Source organism: Lithobates pipiens, unplaced genomic scaffold (genome assembly GCF_037356315.1).
Source record: "Lithobates pipiens isolate NorthernLeopardFrog02 unplaced genomic scaffold, aLitPip1_a1.2 Scaffold_22, whole genome shotgun sequence".
In the NCBI taxonomy this organism is placed as follows: domain Eukaryota; kingdom Metazoa; phylum Chordata; class Amphibia; order Anura; family Ranidae; genus Lithobates; species Lithobates pipiens.
This window is the reverse complement of record NW_027507784.1, coordinates 348,367,143-348,389,463: the sequence shown is the minus strand read 5'-3', so window position 1 is coordinate 348,389,463 and position 22,321 is coordinate 348,367,143. Positions and strand designations below refer to the sequence as shown.

The 22,321-nt window shown below is 48.8% G+C and overlaps 2 protein-coding genes across 2 annotated transcripts in view; both read left to right on the top strand.

Annotated features, from left to right (window-relative positions):
* Positions 1 to 2,356: 2,356 nt before the first annotated feature.
* LOC143925146 (E3 ubiquitin-protein ligase DTX3L-like) overlaps positions 2,357 to 22,321 on the top strand; it is an 84,489-nt gene continuing 64,524 nt past the window's right edge. The window contains exons 1-2 of the mRNA XM_077449764.1: positions 2,357 to 2,876; positions 12,611 to 12,744. Of these exons, the coding sequence (XP_077305890.1) occupies positions 2,687 to 2,876; positions 12,611 to 12,744 (324 nt within the window). The 5' untranslated portion in view covers positions 2,357 to 2,686. The remainder of the gene's footprint in view (positions 2,877 to 12,610; positions 12,745 to 22,321) is intronic.
* The window catches only part of LOC143925145 (protein mono-ADP-ribosyltransferase PARP14-like), a 316,169-nt gene continuing 305,559 nt past the window's right edge, over positions 11,712 to 22,321 (top strand). The window contains exon 1 of the mRNA XM_077449762.1: positions 11,712 to 11,733. The gene's annotated coding sequence lies outside the window, so the exon portion shown is untranslated. The remainder of the gene's footprint in view (positions 11,734 to 22,321) is intronic.

The following is a 22,321-nucleotide window of genomic DNA, read 5'->3' as shown; positions in this document are numbered from 1 at the left end:
GACCCAACCTGAAAGGCCGGGCAGCCGTCACTGGAGTATATGGAGACCAGAAGTGGCTGTAAAGAGGCAGAAGGAGATCAGCAGCCCTGGAATCAAATCAAAGGAGAAAAAAATATTATGAAATCTGGATTTTTTTTTTGTGGACAATTATTATGATATACAATCCAAACTAATTGTCACCCAGTTGGGGTTTATATACCAGGAAATATATACAAAGTAAATCAGATGCCCCCCTTCCATGTCTGTACATTCCTCTCTCTCCTGGAAAGATTTCATCACAATGTCCAATCAGCATGGAGCTTGTACAGAACCCACAGGGGCCCCTGAGACACCCAGGAGGGGGCGGGGTAATGATTATCCAGGGTCACAACCCACCTGCCCCCTTTTATCACTGTATAGGTACCCCTCCCCCCTTGGGGGTCCCAGATTTGGAGTAAATCCCCCACCAGCCCCCCCGTACAACCAGGACAATGAAAAGGAACTTCTGTGTGGATGCAGGGCGGGGTGTCCGCTCATCTATTGGGGAGACCGGCTCCAATCTTTATTATAAAATCAATATTTTTTTTTTTCTAAAAGACAAGATTGAATGAAAAGACCCCTCCCCTCCCCCCCCCCCCCCTTGTCCTGACCCTGAGTGCAGCAATGGAGGGAGGAGCTCAGCAGACAAGGCACAATGTCCCCCCCCCCCCTCCCCACAGTAGATCTGGCCGTTTTCTGCCAATAGATGTCCTCAGTCTGATGTAAAGCATCATTTAACCTACTTCTTATGAACCCAGATAATTCTGGACCTGCCCCCAACATATCACTTTGATCATTCCTCCTATCAGCATGCTTCCTGTCATCACATGAACTAATTGGCTCATTCTCCCTCTCCCAGTCTGAGCTCTGCTGTACAGGGACTGTAAGAGGCTGATACCAGGTAACCTTCGGGTACTTACATTGCTTGTTTAAAAAAAAAAAAAAAAATCAAGATATATTACTGATTACAGATCTGCACATTTTGTCTTTTATATCCGCTTAGAGCTGTAAAGTGGCAGCGGAGTATACAGCATATAATAATATATAACCCACTATATTCCATCCTGAGCCTTTCACATCATGGGATTTGTGGCTTCTCTCACAACTTTTGTAGCTGGACTCCATCAAGTCAGCCTTTGCTAAATAATTTCCAGGGACACTTTGCTGCGGCACAATGCTGGTTGGATGTAATGCCGTGCACAGCATTCATGTCATGGCGGGTCTAGTGATAAACAATAGAACGGTTTGTTTTATTTTTTGAACACTTCTGGGTCTATTTAAAAAATAAAAACAAAAATTGCAAAGCCATTTATACATTTTTAGTTCTGTGCAAATTGGAGGGAAAAGCAAAATGTTCTTTTAGGCTATTTTTTATTTTCTGAACAAATATTCTTAATTGTGGCCACTAGATGGAGCTGAGGAGCAGAGGAAATACACAGGTCTTTATAAGAAGAGATACAATGTAACAATTCTAGAGAACGCTGGAAGGAAATGGCAAATATAATCACTGGTTACAATAATTTGCTAGTTCTCTAGAATTGTAACTTTGTATCTCTTGTTATAGATATATGTATTTCCTATGCTCCTTGGCTCCATCTAGTGGCCATAATGCATCATTTGACTATTAAATAAGGTTCTCTCCCCCTCCCCTGTTTTTGCATCATTTTACTACGGCCCATAATAAAAGAATATTTGTCCAGAAGAGAAAATAACCTAAAGAACATTTTGTTTGTTTTTCACACAGAACAAATGTACATGCAGATTCACTGGGTGAATAGTTATGCAAATTTTGGTAATTCCTCCCACCTGGGGCCAGTGGCTGACTTCCTGATCATGTGACCACTTTGGCTGCACAGCAGTCACATGATTGGGGACCGTCCCATTGGCTCCTGATCATTACTAGAGAGGAGGAGATGTTGGTGACAGCTCGGTCACTGTGCTGGGAGCGTGTAGAGTGTGAGCTCAGCTGCCAAGGACACACATATGTAGATGTTGAGGTCCATCCCCCTCTCTGCCGCACATACTGTGTGTTCCATGGTCAGCGAGAGGTTAAATGTGTAACAAAACACAACCAGATAATATGAAAACTTTGAACTTGTTTATTATTATTATTATTATTATTATGATAATAAATGTATTATTTATAACACACAGGATGTTCAGGACTCGGGAGGAGGGGGGAGACTTCACACGGTCCCTGGACATCGGGGACAATGTCACTCCCCTCCTCCAGTCACCTGACCTCTCCCCCCTTTTTTCGGATGTCGCCTTTAGACGTCACACCCTCCCCCTCCCCCCCCTATCTTTTATGTGACAGAATGTCAGTAAATATCATTTTACTTCCTCATCTGAGTCATGTGATTCCTTCCAATCCCCAAACCTCACCCAACGTCCCCAGAAATCCAATATTAAAGTCATTGTGAGGATTAGAGTGTCAGCTCCTGTGCTCAGCCCTGCCCCCATGTTTGTATCTCCTGCAGAGATCAGAAGCGGTGATCGGTGGAGACATTTCTCGGAGTGGGAAGGGATTTCCCAGAAGAGGAGGAGAGACTGAAAACTAAGAAACAGAAAGTGAAAGTCAACCGAGAGACATTTTCTGCCCCACACCCAACGCAGCCATTGCTATGTCACCGACATAGACCGTCACCTTCCCAGAGCAACACACAGCATGGGGAAGACAATCTACCAATATCCCGTGGCTCTTAGGTGGGATCAGGGGTCCAAAGAGCTGAAAAAAGTGAAGAATAAACTTCTGCTGTATTTCCAGGCGAGGAGTGAATCCAACGGAGGAGAATGTGAGATCCGAGACACCGACTACAGCCGGGGATACATCCTCATACACTTCAAGGACAAGGAAGGTAGGTACTGGGGGAGGGGCTACTTAAATGCTAATAGAAGGAGACACGTAAGCATAGCTCCCAACTGTCCTGGATTTGGAGCAAAGTCCTTCTGTCCCTCTTACCCCCCCCCCCATTTGTCCCTCATTGTGGCAGGGGGTGTGTCCTACATATATTTGCTAGTAGGTGTCCCTTATTCCCATCTCAGAATGTTGGGAGGTGATTGCAAGTACTGATGACTGGACGGGATCCTCATACACTACAAGGAGGAGGGAGGTAAGTACTGAGGACTGGAGGGGATCCTCATACACTACAAGGAGGAGGGAGGTAAGTACTGAGGACTGGAGGGGGATCCTCATACACTACAAGGAGGAGGGAGGTAAGTACTGAGGACTGGAGGGAATCCTCATACACTACAAGGAGGAGAGAGGTAAGTACTGAGGACTGGAGGGGATCCTCATACACTACAAGGAGGAGGGAGGTAAGTACTGGGGACTGGAGGGAATCCTCATACACTACAAGGAGGAGGGAGGTAAGTACTGAGGACTGGAGGGAATCCTCATACACTACAAGGAGGAGGGAGGTAAGTACTGAGGACTGGAGGGAATCCTCATACACTACAAGGAGGAGGGAGGTAAGTACTGAGGACTGGAGGGGGATCCTCATACACTACAAGGAGGAGGGAGGTAAGTACTGAGGACTGGAAGGGATCCTCATACACTACAAGGAGGAGGGAGGTAAGTACTGAGGACTGGAAGGGATCCTCATACACTACAAGGAGGAGGGAGGTAAGTACTGAGGACTGGAAGGGATCCTCATACACTACAAGGAGGAGGGAGGTAAGTACTGTGATGGATTAGAACTATAAATCAGTTCTTGGTTATCTGCTGCTATTCCTAATTAAAAAGTATAAATGTGCAGCACATTAGAAGTAAACACTCTCTGAGATATGTTCAGCTCAGGCTACTTCTAAATACTGATTTATTGGTGGGCGGTGTTGATATTTTATACAGAAAGATATGTCATTACTATGTCAGTCTAATTGGTACATCTTATTGGTTACAATACAAGAGAAATGAAGAAACTTGATGCTTGAAGTTTGGTTGAAGCTGGTTCTGTTATCTCAAATGAATTCTTCTAACGCGTGGGATGTAGGGGGTAGACGCCATCTTGGCTCCGAACATAAAGTCAATCTGTATACTACATAATAAGTAAGGAGCATGGGAACATGTATACACATAAGCAAATAGACATTTTCTGATTATCATTATGTACATTGGATTCCTTAACAGTCCCCCCTAAAATGGCTATTTTCTTCTGTCCCTCATCTAAAGGTCCTCCTCACCTGGCTCATTCTCCTCAGCAACTCTTTTTAAGCTGTATATAGAGTTGGGCAGCAACTAGTTCACTACCCCCCTCGATACAGCTGGAGAAGGGCAATCAGGTGCTATCTACCCCTATAACCCTAGAGGATTGTGAGATTTTGGACAGGGAGTGACTGTAGAGGAGTGAAGGGTTTGTCATCCTCCATCATAAGAGGGTCCTCTTCTTCTTAGTGGAGAAATGTAGGTGGGCTGTTGTCTACAGCCTTGCTCATTAACTTCTTTACGAAAGGTAGAATACAGCATACAATCGGGGGGTAAAAGAACCAGGATTATTAGTACCGTTACCCCTATCTGGGCGAGCACCTTCTGACACCCACTCATCCAGCTAAAATATTGATCCCATGGGTCTGTAATACCGGAGTTCTTCTTCAACTCCAATGACAAATCTTCTAATTTCTTTATAGCTAAAGTTACTTTACCATTTGGGCCGGTATTATCAGGAATGTAGGTGCAACAGGTTCCCATTTTTTCTATGATTTTACAGACACTTCCTTTCTCAGCTAACACCATGTCTAAGGCCATCCGGTTCTGGAATGTCATGTAGGAAGTGGGGGGTAACTGGCCAGCAATTCCCTGGCTTTGAATTCATCAGGGACCCCCCTTGGGACCCCTATAGCATCTATGTACACATGAGGGTCAAAGCTTCCGGAGAGAGCTGCTCGCTTCCTCCTCTGACTGTGTGCTGGGTCAGTGTATGTATCAGGGGTATCTTCTGCTAGGATATGGAGGGGCGTAATCACCTTTTCAAGGGCACATTCACCGGTCCAGATACCCTCTAATCTGGTCCTATGTTTCAACCCACTGTCCCTCCCAGGAACCACAATTCTGGCCCCAGTAACTGTCTGTAAAACACACATATTACCATCAGGGATGTCTCACCTTACCATCAGGGATGTCACTGTACCAATGGCATTGCCATGAAAGAGTCAAACGGACAAGGTACTATGTCACAGTAATCAAAGGTAAAGGTGGTCACATGTGTCCCTGAAGAGTTGTACCAAAATGTAATTATGTTATCATTTTTTGTGATGACCCCCTCCTGGGCCCCCCCCCTAGACCAAACAGAAAAAGGATATGCAGCATGGTCGTCATGAAGTGGGCGGGATCTTGTCCTCGGGGGTGGAGCTTTCTTGCAGTGGGAGGCGTATATTCAGGTATTCTTCCCGGCCAATTCCACTGAGGTGGCTGTGGTCAGCAAAACTTGGAATGGACCATCATATCTGGGTTCAAGAGAATGTTTTCTCACAAATTTCTTTACCAGCCCCCAATCTCCAGGCAGTAGTTGGTGTGTTCCTGTATCTAATTCAGGATCTGGAATGGAAGAAAACACCTGGACATGCATTTGGGTTAATTCTCGTGATAATGCGGTTACATAATTAGTCAACACATCAGATTGCAACTGTAACTGTTGTGGAAAGTGACAGCCAAGTCTGGGGGCTGAACCAAACTAAATTTTATAAGGGGATAGGGCATGTTTCCCCCGGGGTGTGTGTTTGACACTGAACAGGGCAATGGGCAAACTGTCTGGCCGACTCATGTTAGTCTTTTGGGCCATCTTTAACATCCTGTTTTTCTAGTGTCCCTTTTATCCTTTCTACCTTCCCGCTACTTTGAGGGTGGTAAGGGGTGTGTAGAGCCAACTGAACCCCCAGTGCTGCCCTAATCTTTTGTAAGGGTTGCTGTGAAGGCTGGGCCTGATCGCTCTCTATCACCTCTGGGACCTCAAATCTACATACTATCTCACTCAGTAGTTCCTTAGCTGTGGTCCTGGCAGTCATGTCCACCTCCACTAGGGCGTATTCGAATCTGTCACTCCTTTGGCATTTGGGAGTGATCAATTTGTATCCTCTGGAAGGGGTATAGAGCTTTTGCCAGGTGCTTCTTCTGTGCCTTTTCTGTACATTCTGGGTTACATTTGTTGCAGATAGTGCATGATCTGCAGAAGTTGTTGGTCAATGGAGTAACTCATAAGTTCATAAGAGTCTTTGTCAAGTGGGCAGCTCCATTTGCCCATTGCACCATGGCTGGGTACATACTCCTGGGTAGACAAGGCTTCTTGCTGCACTCGAATAGTCCATCTCTGAGAGTTCCTCCTCTCTGTTTTCCAGCTTTCCTTCTCATCCAGACTTGCTGCTTCCTGTAATTATTTCAGATAAACTCTGTCCACTGGGAGAGTCTGTAGGGTAAGCATGGAGTGGTCTTCTTCTACCACCCTGCTGTCCACTTCCCGTGGAACACTGGCTGTCTGTTTGGCAGCTGAATCGGCTAGATTGCCTCAAGCTTCCTTCGAGTTGAGTTTGTCGTGTGCTTTACTTTTAGAATAGTCACTTGGGTTGGGAGAAGCAGGGCGTCCATCAAGTCCTTGATGGCTGAGCTATGTTTCACAGGTGTTCCTGCAGCCGTCAGAAACCCTCTGTCCTTCCAGATAACACCAACATCATGGGCAACGCTGAAAGCATATCTTGAGTCCGTATGAATGTTGGCTCTTTTTCCCTCTGCCAATTTACATGCTGTAGTAAGTGCTTGCAGCTCTGCCACCTGTGCAGACATCACCGGTGGTAAGGTTTCAGTTTGGAGAACCGAGTTTTCAGTGGTGACCTGGATCCTGCAGGGGTATTTCACTCATGGTGGGGATATGCGTGGTTTCCAGCCGCATTAGTTCGATGCAGTTATGGGGTGACAAGTCAAGACTCGACTCCTCCTCCTTACCCCCCTCGAGAAGTGGAAGAAGGGTGGTAGGTTTCGGTGTTTGACAACGTAATAGAGTAATGCTGTCTAGAAGGTAGAAACACAGGAGTCTCAAGTGTCTGGCAATGGACAGATGTTTTGGCTGGATCTTGGTGGAGTATGGGAGCAATGTCATGGGGAGCAAGCAGAACAAGGCAGAGTCCGAGAGCCAAGTCCAAAGTTTTGTCAAACAAGGCTTGTGCAGCAAAGACAGCTCACAGACACGATGGGCCTCCTCTTGCTATCGCATCCAGCCGACAGGAATAATATCCTATAGGGCGTAGGCAGATGCCGTGTGATTGGGTGAGTACACCTGTAGCATGTCCCAGATGTTCAGATACAAAGGGCTTGAACGGTTTGTCGTAGTCTGGGAGCCCTAGCGCCAGAGATGGTATGCTTGAGGGCCTCAAAGTTGGATATTGCTTCAGGAGACATCTGGAAGGGATCTGATTTCAGGGCATCATACAAAGCTTGCATCAGTAGGGAGCCTTCTGGAATCCATGCTCTGCAATACGAAATTAGTCCAAGGAAGGAATGAAGGGGCTTCTGGCCTTGTGGCAGTGGTATGTCAGAGATTGCTTTCACCCTGTCTTCAGTGAGGTGTCTTGTCCCATGGGACAAGACAGTGTCCAAGAACAATTACAGATGTTGAGCACCACTGCAATTTGGGCTTTGAGGTTTTGCAGCCCTGTTTGGCAAGATAGCACAACTGGCTTTCTGAGGTGACTTCAACAGTGGGTAAGTCAGCTGCACAGTGGAGAAGGTCATCAACATATTGGAGGAGAATCACTTCCAGGTGATCCTCTTGTTATGTGTCAAGGATGATAGCCGTAGCATTTGCAAACTAGCTTGGAGAGTTCTGTGCCCCTTCTGGCATAACTGTCTAGGTACGTTGCTGTCTTTTCGTGGGTGAATGCAAAAGGTACCAGCATGAGGGGTGAAGGTGGACACTGAAGAGAGCGTTTGCATGGTCCACCACTGTGAGGTACTTTGCAGTCAGGGACACCCCCGCAACCAGCTTGTTCTCTTTTAGGGGTTCTCTTCTTCCTAGAGAACAGAGATGTGTTGCATGGAGATGCGCAGGGTATCAGGGCTCCATCTGACACGAGGGCCTTGACATGCTTCAAAATAGCTACAGATTGAGCTAACTTTAGGGGGGTTATTGTGGTTTCCGGGGCAATGATGTGCCCTCTTTGAGCTTGACTGAAACTGGTGGCACTTTTAAGTGACCAATGTCTTCCGGGCCTGTGGATCATAGACAGGTAGGAATTCCGTCAAGTACTTCTTTTGGTATTGAACTTGGAGTCATTGCTTAATGAAGTGTCATCAGGAGAGGCAGAGAACACAAGGCAGATGAGTCTTCCAAGGATAGGGGAGTATGTAACTTCACCCCCCCTTCAGGTGTGAAGTTGATTGACGCCTGTAGTCTGGACAGCACATCAGCTCCTAGTAGATTCAAGGGACATGTAGAGGACACCACAAATCTGGTAAGCAAATCAGGAAATGTCCTCACTTGGAGAGGCTCAGTGAGTGGACTGGAGCGGGGCACCCCATCCACTCCCACGCAGGAAACATCAATAGTGGAAAGGAAAGAATTATCAGGCAGGTCCTCAGCCCTCAACACACTCCTGGCTGCACTCATGTCAATGAGACAAGTGGTAGGTTTTCCTTGTATAGGTAACGTGACCTTTGCTAGGGGTCCCCCAGTCTAATTTGAGGACACTGTCATAAGGGGTGACACGGGTTTTCTCATTTCCTAGCATGAGTTGGGGCGTGGTGGTGGAGGTTCATGTCCACGTTGCACTTCGCGGGGATCCCTGTCTTGTCTCCGATGTCTTGGGGCTCTGCATACTCTTCTGATGTGACCCCGCTTCCCACAGTTGTAACAGATGATCTTTTCCCTGGTATTGGGCAGTGGTGGTGGACGAGTGTAGGCGGGATCTTCGTCTTGTGTTACCATGAGGGGCGTTGGTTTTTTTTCCTTTTTGGTTTTCTATCCCTCTGGCCACCAACAGTAAATTGGACATTTTCATTGAGCGATATTCAGGGCGGGCCACCATCAGGCTTTTTCCTGATATCCTCTCTGAGTCCTGAGACAAAAGCAGATGATAACACGTGTGTGTGTGTCTTTTCATAGAGGGAGAAGCCCAGATGTTCAAAGGCCTGTATGAGTCTAGCATGATACTTCTCCACAGACTCCCCTTTATCTTGGGCAATATCTTGGATTGTGGTGGTCTGATCTGCCAATTTCTCCTTTGCCCAGTCACGGAATTGTGCACAGAACTCCAAGCCTGAGGTATAAGAAGTGGCACTTGCCAGGCAGACATCATAGTAGGGCCACCTGCATAACTGGCCAAAAGACATGTCCTGCTTTAATAGGCTGATCAAGTCTCTCCAGGCAGCTGAGTAAGTTTCCTGTATCTGCACTATCCTGCGGTAGAAGGGCATTGGCTGTTTCTCTGGGTCAGGCAGACTTGTCACTAAGGTTGCTGCTTGTGATGGGGTAAAAGCGACGTACATCACCAGTGCCCCTTCTGGTAACCGAGACTGGTGTTGGGGCGGGGGCTGAGAATGGGCACTGTTTCTCATGGTTGTCAGCATATGTTTGAGATCCTCTCGGAACTGTGAGTGCGGAGCCGGATTAGGGGTTAAATCAGCAGGTGGCCTTGCTGCCTGTTGTTGGTCTTCCCACTTGGATGCTTCTTCATCATTAACATATCCGGCAAGTGAAGGTAGTGCTTCCATATTAGGGAAGACAGGTGTGTGGTAGGAACCATCCTGGTTTAAAATGGGAAGAACTGGGTATAGGCCATGGCTGGGCCTATTGGGTGTACCAAGATGGCCGCCGGCAGGAAGTGTACAGGGCTATGCCTGAAGTGTGGGCTTGGGTGTACCAAGATGGCCGCCACTGGGAGTGGTCACAGTGGGTTGTGCTCGGGTTGGGGTGGTGAGAAGGGGGTGGGCGTTAGGCGGATAGCAGGGTTGCCCCTCCCCTCCTTCGTTCCAGTTTTTTGTATATGGGGGCGGTACAGCCACATTATCAACTCTGTGGTACACATACATCCTCTTCTATCCAACCTTCTTTGTGCAATGCCCTTGCCGTCCTGTACCATGCTTCTGCCACATTCAATAAGCCGTTATCACACAGAGTCCCCTTTGTCTTCTTATCAGCACATGCCATTCCTCTGCTTCTTGCAACATCTTCTCTCTTCTTCTAATATCACGTTCTAGCATTCCCTTCTCTCTCTCTCTCTCTCTGTCTCTCTCTCTCTCTCTCTCTTTTTCAGCGGACGGCTTAAGAGGAGAATACAGGCAACAAAGTGGTTAATACTCCTCTGACTGCTGTCTTATCAAAGAATTCCTAGGGTGGGGGCTCGCATCCCTGCGAGAGATCTGTCTCCTAGCACACTCCTGACTATTCTATCTCTTCGAGGGTCAAAACTAGCACGTCAGAGGTGGTGTGGAGCAGTGGCTTATGGCCCAACTGATCCTTCAGGTAGCCACTTTCTCTCACTGTCACCCTCTTCGTGTATATCAAACAGTAATGGACAAATACACACACAGGACATGACACCTGACACTCTTTGAACTGCAAAGATAGCTCTCGGGAAAAGCTCACCTGAGTCACAAGACTGCCAAATTCCAGCTAGCCTTCTTTCAAACTGCCCTCATTCACAGTTTGAGATAAACCCTCAGGAAAGCTTTCCCGAGCAGAACATTCATAGACGTTTTGCAAGACTGCCACTTCCGCAAGCCTTCTTTCAAACTGCCCTAATTCACAGTTTGAGATTAACCCTCAGAGGTCCTACACAGCCAACCTCGAGTAACCCCGTCTATAAATGCCTGCAGAATTCCACCCCACCACTAGAGGTAGAATCTAGGGGTGAGGATGGACACACGCCTGCAGCTGCACTTTCAGTCTGCTAAATTTGCAGCCCTTCAGAATGACAGACACTGAACAGATAATAGTCAGCAGAAAACCATTAGCAGGTTCGTTAAAACGGCTTCAGGCGAGAAATAAGTTACCTGCCTCTTTGAACAATCAAAAGGAGCCAACAAGACAAAATCAACCAGCCAAACCAGAGAAGTCGTACAATTGGTAAGGATAAATATGCTTACCGTACTGTTAGGGCTGCGCGCTTAACCCCCTTCTCTGATCTGGTCAGCCGTTCAGTCCTGGAATGCGGTCTCCCTTCGATTGAAGCCTGAAAGCCCCCACATGGGCGCCAGTTGTGATGGATTAGAACTATAAATTAGTTCTTGGTTATCTGCTGCTATTTCTAATTAAAAAGTATAAATGTGCAGCACATTAGAAGTAAACACTCTCTGAGATACGTTCAGTTCAGGCTACTTCTAAATACTGATTTATTGGTGGGCGGTGTTAATATTTTATACAGAAAGATACATCATTACTATGTCAGTCTAATTGGTACATCTCATTGGTTACAATACAAGAGAAATGAAGAAACTTGATGCTTGAAGTTTGGTTGAAACTGGTTCCCTTATCCCAAATGAATTCTTCTAACGCGGGGGATGTGGGGGGTAGACGCCATCTTGGCTCCGAACATAAAGTCAATCTGTATACTACATAATAAGTAAGGAACATGTATACACATAAGCAAATAGACATTTTCTGATTATCATTATGTACATTGGATTCCTTAACAAGTACTGAGGACTGGAGGAGATCCTCATACACTACAAGGAGGAGGGAGGTAAGTACTGAGGACTGGAAGGGATCCTCATACACTTCAAGGAGGAGGGAGGTAAGTACTGAGGACTGGAGGAGATCCTCATACACTACAAGGAGGAGGGAGGTAAGTACTGAGGACTGGAGGAGATCCTCATACACTACAAGGAGGAGGGAGGTAAGTACTGAGGACTGGAGGGGGATCCCCATACACTACAAGGAGGAGGGAGGTAAGTACTGAGGACTGGAGGAGATCCTCATACACTACAAGGAGGAGGGAGGTAAGTACTGAGTACTGGAGGAGATCCTCATACACTACAAGGAGGAGGGAGGTAAGTACTGAGGACTGGAAGGGATCCTCATACACTTCAAGGAGGAGGCAGGTAAGTACTGAGGACTGGAGGGGATCCTCATACACTACAAGGAGGAAGGAGGTAAGTACTGAGGACTGGAGGGGGATCCTCATACACTACAAGGAGGAGGGAGGTAAGTACTGAGGACTGGAAGGGATCCTCATACACTACAAGGAGGAGGGAGGTAAGTACTGAGGACTGGAGGGGGATCCCCATACACTACAAGGAGGAGGGAGGTAAGTACTGAGGACTGGAGGAGATCCTCATACACTACAAGGAGGAGGGAGGTAAGTACTGAGGACTGGAGGGGATCCTCATACATTACAAGGAGGAGGGAGGTAAGTACTGAGGACTGGAGGGGATCCTCATACATTACAAGGAGGAGGGAGGTAAGTACTGAGGACTGGAGGGGATCCTCATACATTACACTGTAAATCCTCCATCATGTAATAATAAGGACTGTGTATATATAGTAGATAAATAAAAAAAAAAAAATCCAAAATATAAATGTATATTAAATAATAAAAACTCGGATACATTGTAGGTTTGTTTTGTTTCCTGGAGAGATATTTGGATATTTATATTCCATTTTTTTCACAGCTCAACAAAGAGTTCTACAGAAAATAACTCATCAAGTTCCATTACAAGTTGGGGTCATATCGGTGAAGGCATTACCAGTCGCAGACGACGCACAGAACATGGGAGGGGTTTTGTCCTCATCGGCCGCTTCAGATGTAAGTTTCACTTCTGTTGTTACTAATGAGATCCAACCTTCATTTTATATCATTATTATTATTATTATATTACTGCTCAGTGTGTGTTGGGGGAGGGGAGGGGAGGGGTGCTCCATTTTCCCCATCTTGTAGTGGATGAATATGGAACATTTTAGAATTTTTATATTAGAAAATAACGTTTAAAAACGAAGGATAAAGCTTCATGCACACGAGACGCAGATGCAAACGCTGCTGGACACATGTTGAAACCAGCGTTTAGAAACGCGCGTTTTGCCGCGATTTTTACCGCGATTTAGCGGCATTTTACCGTGTTTGCGTCTAGAAGCGTTTAGTTAAGCTAACATCATAGACCCTCCCCAGCTCAAAAATTAACTATTTCAGCAATTTTGTGAGACCAGAGTGAGTAGCAGCAGCTGTGAGAGCTGCAGTGTACTTGTATTTAGCGTGTCACTTGCCACGGCACCTGCCACAAGTTGTGGATTGTCCACTTGCCACGTGACTTGCCACATCACCTGCCACGTCACTTGCCACGTCACCTGACACAAGTTGTGGATTGTCCACTTGCCACGTCACCTGCCACGTCACTTGCCACGTCACCTGACACAAGTTATGGATTGTCCACTTGCCGCGTCACATGCCAGTCACCTGCCACAAGTTGTGTATTTTGCACTTGCCACGTCACCTGCCAGGTCACTTGCCGCGTCACCTGCCAGGTCACTTGCCACGTCACCTGCCACAAGTTGTGGATTGTCCACTTTCCACGTCACTTGCCACTTCACCTGCCACGTCACTTGCCACAAGTTGTGGATTGTCCACTTGCAATTGCAATTGTTTAAAATATTTTTCTAATGGTTTTTCATCATTTGCAATCATTTTTGAGATTTTTAATGTAAAAAAAAAGTCACCTTTAAAAACGCATATAAACGCAAACGCGGCTAAACGCGGTAGCGGCGTTTTGCCGCGTTTTGCGTCTGAAACGTGGAAATTTTTGCTTCTGAACGCATTTTTTTGCTTCCGGGAAAACGAGATTAAACGCAACTGCATAAAAACGGAAAAAAACGAGACTGTGTGCATGGACACATAGGATAACATTGAATGAGTTCAGGGGCAGTTGAAAAAACTGTCCAACTGCATCTGAACATGCGTTTAACTGCGTCTCGTGTGCATGAGGCCTTAAGCAAAACTCCTCCAAGGTGAGGTGAATCGGCAACAAGTTGAGTATCAATAAAATCAATGTTTATTCAATCCAAAAATGCAGATCTCAGTCGGATAATACGGCACATAAAGGTTTATATATATTTGTAGGTAGCCAAGTCCCGGGGGGCCCCTGAGGCCCAATGGTGACCTCCAGGGTTAGGGAGAGCTGAGATCCTTCAGTGTAGAGGGCGTTACAAGGCATGGTGGGTGTAATGCAGGAAGAACAGGTGGGCGCCAGACACTTTTTGAATGCAAAGAGATTTTTGTCTCTTGAACAGAACTGTGGGGGAGAGGGTTAGGGCCAGGACACCCTGAGGTAGATGCAATGTTAATAGACAGACTCCGAGACTTCTATAGGTAGACAGCCATACAGGTGAAGGCCTCCAGCCAGACACCACTTCTGTATAGGTAGGACCGCTGTCTTCTATGGCAACAATCTTGTAGCTGTTACTAACAGTAAAGGTATTCAGCTATCTGCAACACAAACAGTTCTCTTTACCCCACAACACTCACTGAGGGTCTTCACTCAACGAGCTCCCCGTCTCTCCCACTAGACTTCGGATCCACCAGCCACTGGATCCCCTGAGTTCTTTCACTTATAGCACTCGGTGTCTCCCTCAAGCATCGCCCCTGCTGGATCCCTGCCTTGGCACTCCACAAGCGCCACCCCCGCTTCCCTGCTGGGTCCCTGCCTTGGCACATGCTGATGCTTTCCCACTTCTTCACCGTTCCCGGCTGGCGAGAAGTCTGCTCTGGTACTGGCCTCAGTTACTTGCAGTGGTCTCCGGTAGCAAGCTGGAAGGTCCCTTAGTGGTGACAGCTTCCCCTCTACCTCCACCATGACTGGATCCCCGGCCAGCAGAACCGTTAATTTTGGTTGGACTACAAGCTGCAGTCCCAACCCTGCGCTGGTTTCCTGCTTCTGGATAGGCCTCCATACAGCCTAGCAGCCAGATGCCCCCGGGATAGGCCTCAGGTTTCTGGCTTATCGGCCCAGGGGCAATACAACACATGTCCACCCAGACAGGTGTCTATGAACCCCGATCACCTGACCTCACCCAATTATATAGGTTCTCACAGCAGGTCAAGGGATCCAAGAAAATCCCTGCCCATTGCCTGAGACACCCCATTCATTCCTAATCTGTCCTTGCAATGCCCTTGTCTTATCTAATGTCACCAGATACCCGGCCACCTAGTGACAGAAGAGAGAAGTGCAGCAATTCCAGAATTAGGGCGAAATCAATTGACCTCCTAACAATCAGCTAAGACAACAATCGCTTGGCAAATAAATTTAACAGCAACCCTGTCTGATCCTCAGGGGGCTACATCCAGATGAACCGAGTGACACAAAGAGACACTGGCAGGACTAACTGCCGAATATGACAGAGGGGAACATTTTTGACACTATATGAAGCAATATGTATACCCCATCTGATGGCCCCGGGCAGGACCTCTACCTGACCCGTGATGCCATGAGCGATGTAAACCATTTGCCATTGCCACACAGTCACACCTGACACTGTGCTGTGACTGGTGTAAAGGGGGTCTCTGCTCACCAAAGCCTGCCCCTCCCCACGATAACATGCACCCCACATATAATACTGCCCCCCACCGATGATATACACCCCACATATAATACTTCCCTCCCCCCATCGATAATATACACCCCACATATAATACTGCCCCCCACCGATAATATACTGCCCCCCCCACCGATAATATACACCTCACATATAATACTTCCCTCCCCCCCACCGATAATATACACCCCACATATAATACTGCCCCCACCACCGATAATATACTGCCCCCCCCACCGATAATATACACCCCACATATAATACTTCCCTCCCCCTCAGCGATAATATACACCTCACATATAATACTGCCTCCCCCTCCCCACCACCATGGTTGTTGTGGTGTCAGGATGATTGAAGTGAATTATTTATATTATTACATTGTAATATAGAATGAAATTATTCAACTTGCCATAATACAGAACCAGCGGGAGCCCTGAGTGTGTCGCCTGCCATCAGATGCTGTCAGACATTCCCAGCGGAGCCCCTCCTTACATCAGGCATTGCCAGCGGAGCCCCTCCTTACATCAGGCATTGCCAGCGGAGCCCCCCCCTTACATCAGGCATTGCCAGCGGAGCCCCCCCTTACATCAGGCATTGCCAGCGGAGCCCCTCCTCCTTACATCAGGCATTGCCAGCGGGGCCCCCCCCCTTCTTACATCAGGCATTGCCAGCGGGGCCCCCCCCCTTCTTACATCAGGCATTGCCAGCGGGCCCCCTCCCTCCCCCCCCTTACATCAGGCATTGCCAGCGGAGCCCCTCCTCCTTACATCCGGCATTGCCAGCGGAGCCCCCTCTTCTTACATCAGGCATTGCCAGCGGAGCCCCCCCTTCTTACATCAGGCATTGCCAGCGGAGCCCCCCTTCTTACATCAGGCATTGCCAGCGGAGCCCCCCCCCTTACATCAGGCATTGCCAGCGGAGCCCCCCCTTCTTACATCAGGCATTGCCAGCGGAGCCCCCCCCTTACATCAGGCATTGCCAGCGGAGCCCCCCCTTCTTACATCAGGCATTGCCAGCGGAGCCCCCCCTTCTTACATCAGGCATTGCCAGCGGAGGCCCCCCTTCTTACATCAGGCATTGCCAGCGGAGGCCCCCCCTCCTTACATCAGGCATTGCCAGCGGAGCCCCTCCTCCTTACATCAGGCATTGCCAGCGGAGCCCCTCCTCCTTACATCAGGCATTGCCAGCGGAGCCCCTCCTCCTTACATCAGGCATTGCCAGCGGAGCCCCCCCTTCTTACATCAGGCATTGCCAGCGGAGCCCCTCTTCCTTACATCAGGCATTGCCAGCGGAGCCCCCCCTTCTTACATCAGGCATTGCCAGCGGAGCCCCTCTTCCTTACATCAGGCATTGCCAGCGGAGCCCCCCCTTCTTACATCAGGCATTGCCAGCGGAGCCCCCCCTTCTTACATCAGGCATTGCCAGCGGAGCCCCCCCCCCCTTATATCAGGCATTGCCAGCGGAGCCCCCCCCCCCTTACATCAGGCATTGCCAGCGGAGCCCCCCTTCTTACATCAGGCATTGCCAGCGGAGCCTCCCCTTCTTATATCAGGCATTGCCAGCGGAGCCCCTCCCCCCTTACATCAGGCATTGCCAGCGGAGCCCCCCCTTACATCAGGCATTGCCAGCGGAGCCCCCCCCCTTACATCAGGCATTGCCAGCGGAGCCCCCCCTTACATCAGGCATTGCCAGCGGAGCCCCCCCCCTTACATCAGGCATTGCCAGCGGAGCCCCCCTTCTTACATCAGGCATTGCCAGCGGAGCCCCCCTTCTTACATCAGGCATTGCCAGCGGAGCCCCCCTTCTTACATCAGGCATTGCCAGCGGAGCCCACCCTTCTTACATCAGGCATTGCCAGTGGAGCCTCCCCTTCTTATATCAGGCATTGCCAGCGGAGCCCCTCCTCCTTACATCAGGCATTGCCAGCGGAGCCCCCCCCCCCTTACATCAGGCATTGCCAGCGGAGCCCCCCTTCTTACATCAGGCATTGCCAGCAGAGCCTCCCCTTCTTATATCAGGCATTGCCAGCGGAGCCCCTCCCCCCTTACATCAGGCATTGCCAGCGGAGCCCCCCCTTACATCAGGCATTGCCAGCGGAGCCCCCCCCCTTACATCAGGCATTGCCAGCGGAGCCCCCCCTTACATCAGGCATTGCCAGCGGAGCCCCCCCCCTTACATCAGGCATTGCCAGCGGAGCCCCTCCTTACATCAGGCATTGCCAGCGGAGCCCCTCCTTACATCAGGCATTGCCAGCGGAGCCCCCCCCCCTTACATCAGGCATTGCCAGCGGAGCCCCCCTTCTTACATCAGGCATTGCCAGCGGAGCCCCCCTTCTTACATCAGGCATTGCCAGCGGAGCCCCCCTTCTTACATCAGGCATTGCCAGCGGAGCCCACCCTTCTTACATCAGGCATTGCCAGTGGAGCCTCCCCTTCTTATATCAGGCATTGCCAGCGGAGCCCCTCCTCCTTACATCAGGCATTGCCAGCGGAGCCCCTCCTCCTTACATCAGGCATTGCCAGCGGAGCCCCTCCTCCTTACATCAGGCATTGCCAGCGGAGCCCCCCCCCCCCTTCTTACATCAGGCATTGCCAGCGGAGCCTCCCCCTTACATCAGGCATTGCCAGCGGAGCCCCCTCCCCCCCCCCCCTTACATCAGGCATTGCCAGCGGAGCCCCCCCCTTCTTACATCAGGCATTGCCAGCGGAGCCCCCTCCCCCCCCCCCCCTTACATCAGGCATTGCCAGCAGTGGAGACTCTTTCTGCCGCCATTATTAAACAGAATGGGACAAAATAGCCGGGAGGTTGGCAATAGCAATTGAGCTGTGGCGCTGCCCAACCCCCACCCATTCCCACAGCGGCGGGCCCTATGTAGCTTGCGTAGTGAGCGTATAGGAGAGGGAGATCATGTGACCGCTCGGCGCTATCTTTCTCCGATGTTTGTATTACAGAGAAAGGGGCCAAGATCTCCCGCTGACATCTGTCGGGGGTCACGTGATTTCCCTCTGTAATACAAACGTCGGAGAAAGACAGTGCCGGGCGGTCACGTGACCGCTAATCGGAGATAAGAAAAACATTATTTAGAAGAAGAATTTTAGAAAATGGTATATAGTATATACAAAATGTAATCCTAGCAGAGGGGCTGGCAGTGATTGGGAGCGGTAATCTGTGCACTGCTCAGAATTGTGATAGAAGGGGGGGGGGCAGGTCACACACAGAGCTGACAGGGGGGGGGGGAGGACAGAGGAGAGCAGGCAGCGGATGATGGAGGCATGTAAATTAACCAGTGTCAGGGCTCAGCAGCCATGATGAACAGTGTCATCAGTTATATAGGGGAGGGCAGAAATTGGCAGAATCAACCGGGTATCGCAGGTGTTACAGCACTGTGCTGTATAAAAAAAGATAACATTATCATAATTTTTTTTGGGGGGGGGGGGTGGTTAAAGCGGAGGTTCACGCAAAAATGGAACCTCCACTTTTCGGAACCCCCCTCAGTGTCACATTTGGCACCTTTCAAGGGGGAGGGGGTGCAGATACCTGTATAAGACAGGTATTTGCACCCACTTCCAGGCATAGACTCTAACGGGGGGTCTACGCCTCTGCCCATGCCCCTCGCGCTGTCTGCTGGAAGACACACAGGTCCCAGAGACAGCGGGGACCATCCGGATTGCGCAGCGTGACTCGCACATGCGCAGTAGGGAACCGGGAAGTGAAGCCGCAAGGCAGATTCTGGGGGGTGTGCTCAGTGGCAGAAACTGGGGGGGGGGGGGGGGGAGATCAGTGGTAGATGCTGGTGGGGGGATCAGTAGCAGTGTTGGTAGGGGTTGGGTTCTATGGCACTCACTATCTCACTTTCAGCTTGGGACTCTGTGCTTCTCGCTCTGTGTTTTTTTCCATGTATGCTCCGTGTATGTTCCGTGTATGCTCTGTGTATGTTCCGTGTATGCTCCGTGTTTATTCTGTGTTTGTTCTGTGTATGATCCGTCTCCCTCCACGTGTCTCCAGGTCACTATCCCAAGAAGGAATCTCCTCAGGTGGGGGAGACCTCCTCTGGCTCCTCCCCCTTCACTCCACCTGGTCAACTGACGAGTAACCCGCTTCTGCCTCCCGGTGGTGATGGAGGTTTGCAGCTGCAAGCTCCATGGCTCTGGGTGAGTGGTCCGCTGTGCAGTTACTATGGCAGTATACAATAATACAGCTGTGTGAGCAGTCCGATCTCCGATCATTGCCTCTGGGTAAATAGCAGAAGATCCTTCTGGCGGTGGCCCCTCCATACTGGCAGAAAGCCAGGGCCCAGTCACAAGTGCGACTATATATATTAGGGGGCGATGGGGGGGGGGGGGGGGGGGCTGCTACACACAGAAGGTTTTTTTTATCTTCATGCATAGAATGCACCTTTTACCGCTACAACTCCTTTAAGAGACAGGAAGGAGTTCACCAGCTGACCTGATTAGCACTCACCCTGTAGATGCCTTCCCCCCCTTCCAGGATGTCGCTCCTACCCACCCACCTCCTCAGGTGGACAGTTTTCCAATGCAATCAATCAGTGATCACCGATCTCAATAAATACATCTTGCATACATTGTTCATTTTGGCAGAGTGTGCAGGAGCTGAGCAATCAGATAACAGCCCATGTGGATAGAGCTGTAGTAGAAGGGTGTCCTGGGTTCTGTATAGCTCACCATTAGGGATGAGCCGAACACCCCCCGGTTCGGTTCGCACCAGAACTTTCGAACGGACCCCAAATTCATACGAACTTTAGAACCCCATTGAAGTCTATGGGACTCGAACGTTCGAAAAAAAAAGTGCTAATTGTAACGGCTAATATGCAAGATACTGTCCTAAAAAGGGTTTGGGGACCTGACTCCTGCCCCAGGGGACATGGGTCACTGCAAAAAAAACTTTTAAAAACAGCCGTTTTGGCGGGAGCACTGATTTTAATGACAATTAAAATGAAAAAGTGAAATATTCCTTTAAATATGGTGCCTGGGGGGTGTCTGTAGTATGCCTGTGAAGTGCCACGTGTTTCCCGTGTTTAGAACAGTCCCTGCACAAAATGACATTAAACGGAAATAACACCATTTAAAACTGCTTGCGGTTAATGTAATATCTGGTTCTGGTAATACAGATGAAAATCATTGAGAAAAATGGCATGGGTAGCCCCCCCCCCCTGCCCATTACCAGCCTATTTGGGTCTTGTACGGATATTAAGGAGAACCCCGTACCCATATTAAAAAAAGGAAATGCGTGTGGCCCCCAGGCCCTATATACTCAGAACAGCAGTATACAGGCGGTGCAAACAAGACAGGGACTGTGTAGGTTTGTTGTGTTAAGTTGAATCTGTTTGTCATTTTCAACCGGTACATTTTTAAAGTGTAGCTCCAGTCAAAAAAACTATTTTTAAGCTTTTTGGAAAACATAGGGAAGGGTTATCACCCCTGTATAATTTGTTTTGTCGTCCATCTTTTTCAGAGCACGCAGACAGCACGCACAATCTCCTACCACTGACTGCAAGCTCTATTATAAAAGATAGATCACTAGCTATATAGGTGAATATAGTGGTGTATACTGCGGTCAGGACACGCAGACAACAACCACTACAGAAGAGCAAGAACGAAAATCGTCCGATAACGATCGGTGTGTACTGTGTTGAAGGTACACAGAACACCCACTAACTGCTTCAGACGCCAACACACTACACAATGCCGCCGTGCTGGCGGCCATATATAGTATGGGGCGTGTACTACACAGCCTGAGCTATGATTGGCCACAGACATCCTGCCTGTGGCCAATCATGGCTCTCCTCGCTGCCGGCGCTGTGATTGGCCAAGCATGCGGGGTCACAGTGCATGCTTGGCCAATCATGAGCCAGCAATGCACCGCGCCATCGCAGTGCATTGTGGGCCGTGAGCGCCACACGAATTTGGTGCGAACGGCCCATAACATTCGGAATTCGCCGAATGGGCGAACAGCCGATGTTCAATTTAAACACGAAGCTCATCCCTACTCACCATACACTATACAATCTGATTGAAGAATCTCCTTTAGATCTACCATCAATTATGTAGTGCAAACGCCCGCCTGATTGGATCGATGGTGTGTCTTCCTATTATATAGTTTTGGAAAATCTAAAGGAGATCGTACAGAGTTTGGCCAACTTTTTATACACCTAAAATGACCTAGTTGCGCTTTCAGTGTCATTCATTGTTAACGACACACCGAACACAGAAGAAAACGCACATTCTGCCACATGAAACAACAAAGTGACAAATGCAAAAAAAGCTAAATAAAAAAGCGTAACCCGCATCACGCCAAAATGTCCCATGGGCTACTTTGCCATGTGTAGAGCAGCTCATTGAAATCAACAGACTGCCCTATTTGTGTCACGGGAAAAACAAGCCAAAAAAGTGCGTTCCCTCTACACTAGGTGTGAATGGGGCCTGAAAGTGAAATTGGTGCGTTTACACAAGATCAGCAAGGCTCCATTCATATCTGTGCATTTCCAAATGCATGGCAAACCACTCATCCCTTTTGTCTCGTGTTTGAGAAAGGCGCTCCAAACACACCCAAAAGTGCGGTAAAAAACGTACCATACACCACTATAAAAAAAAAAAAAAAAACCTCCAAAATGCTCAAAAAAACACATGGAGGAATGTGAGTCGTCTTAGAGATGTGAATGGGGAGCGACAACTGAGTGTATCTTTCCTCCTATGTACTTGTATAAAGATGGCCATACACTATGCAATCGATTCGATTTACCAGAACTTTGGAATAGGTGAACTCACCTGACCAATCCATTC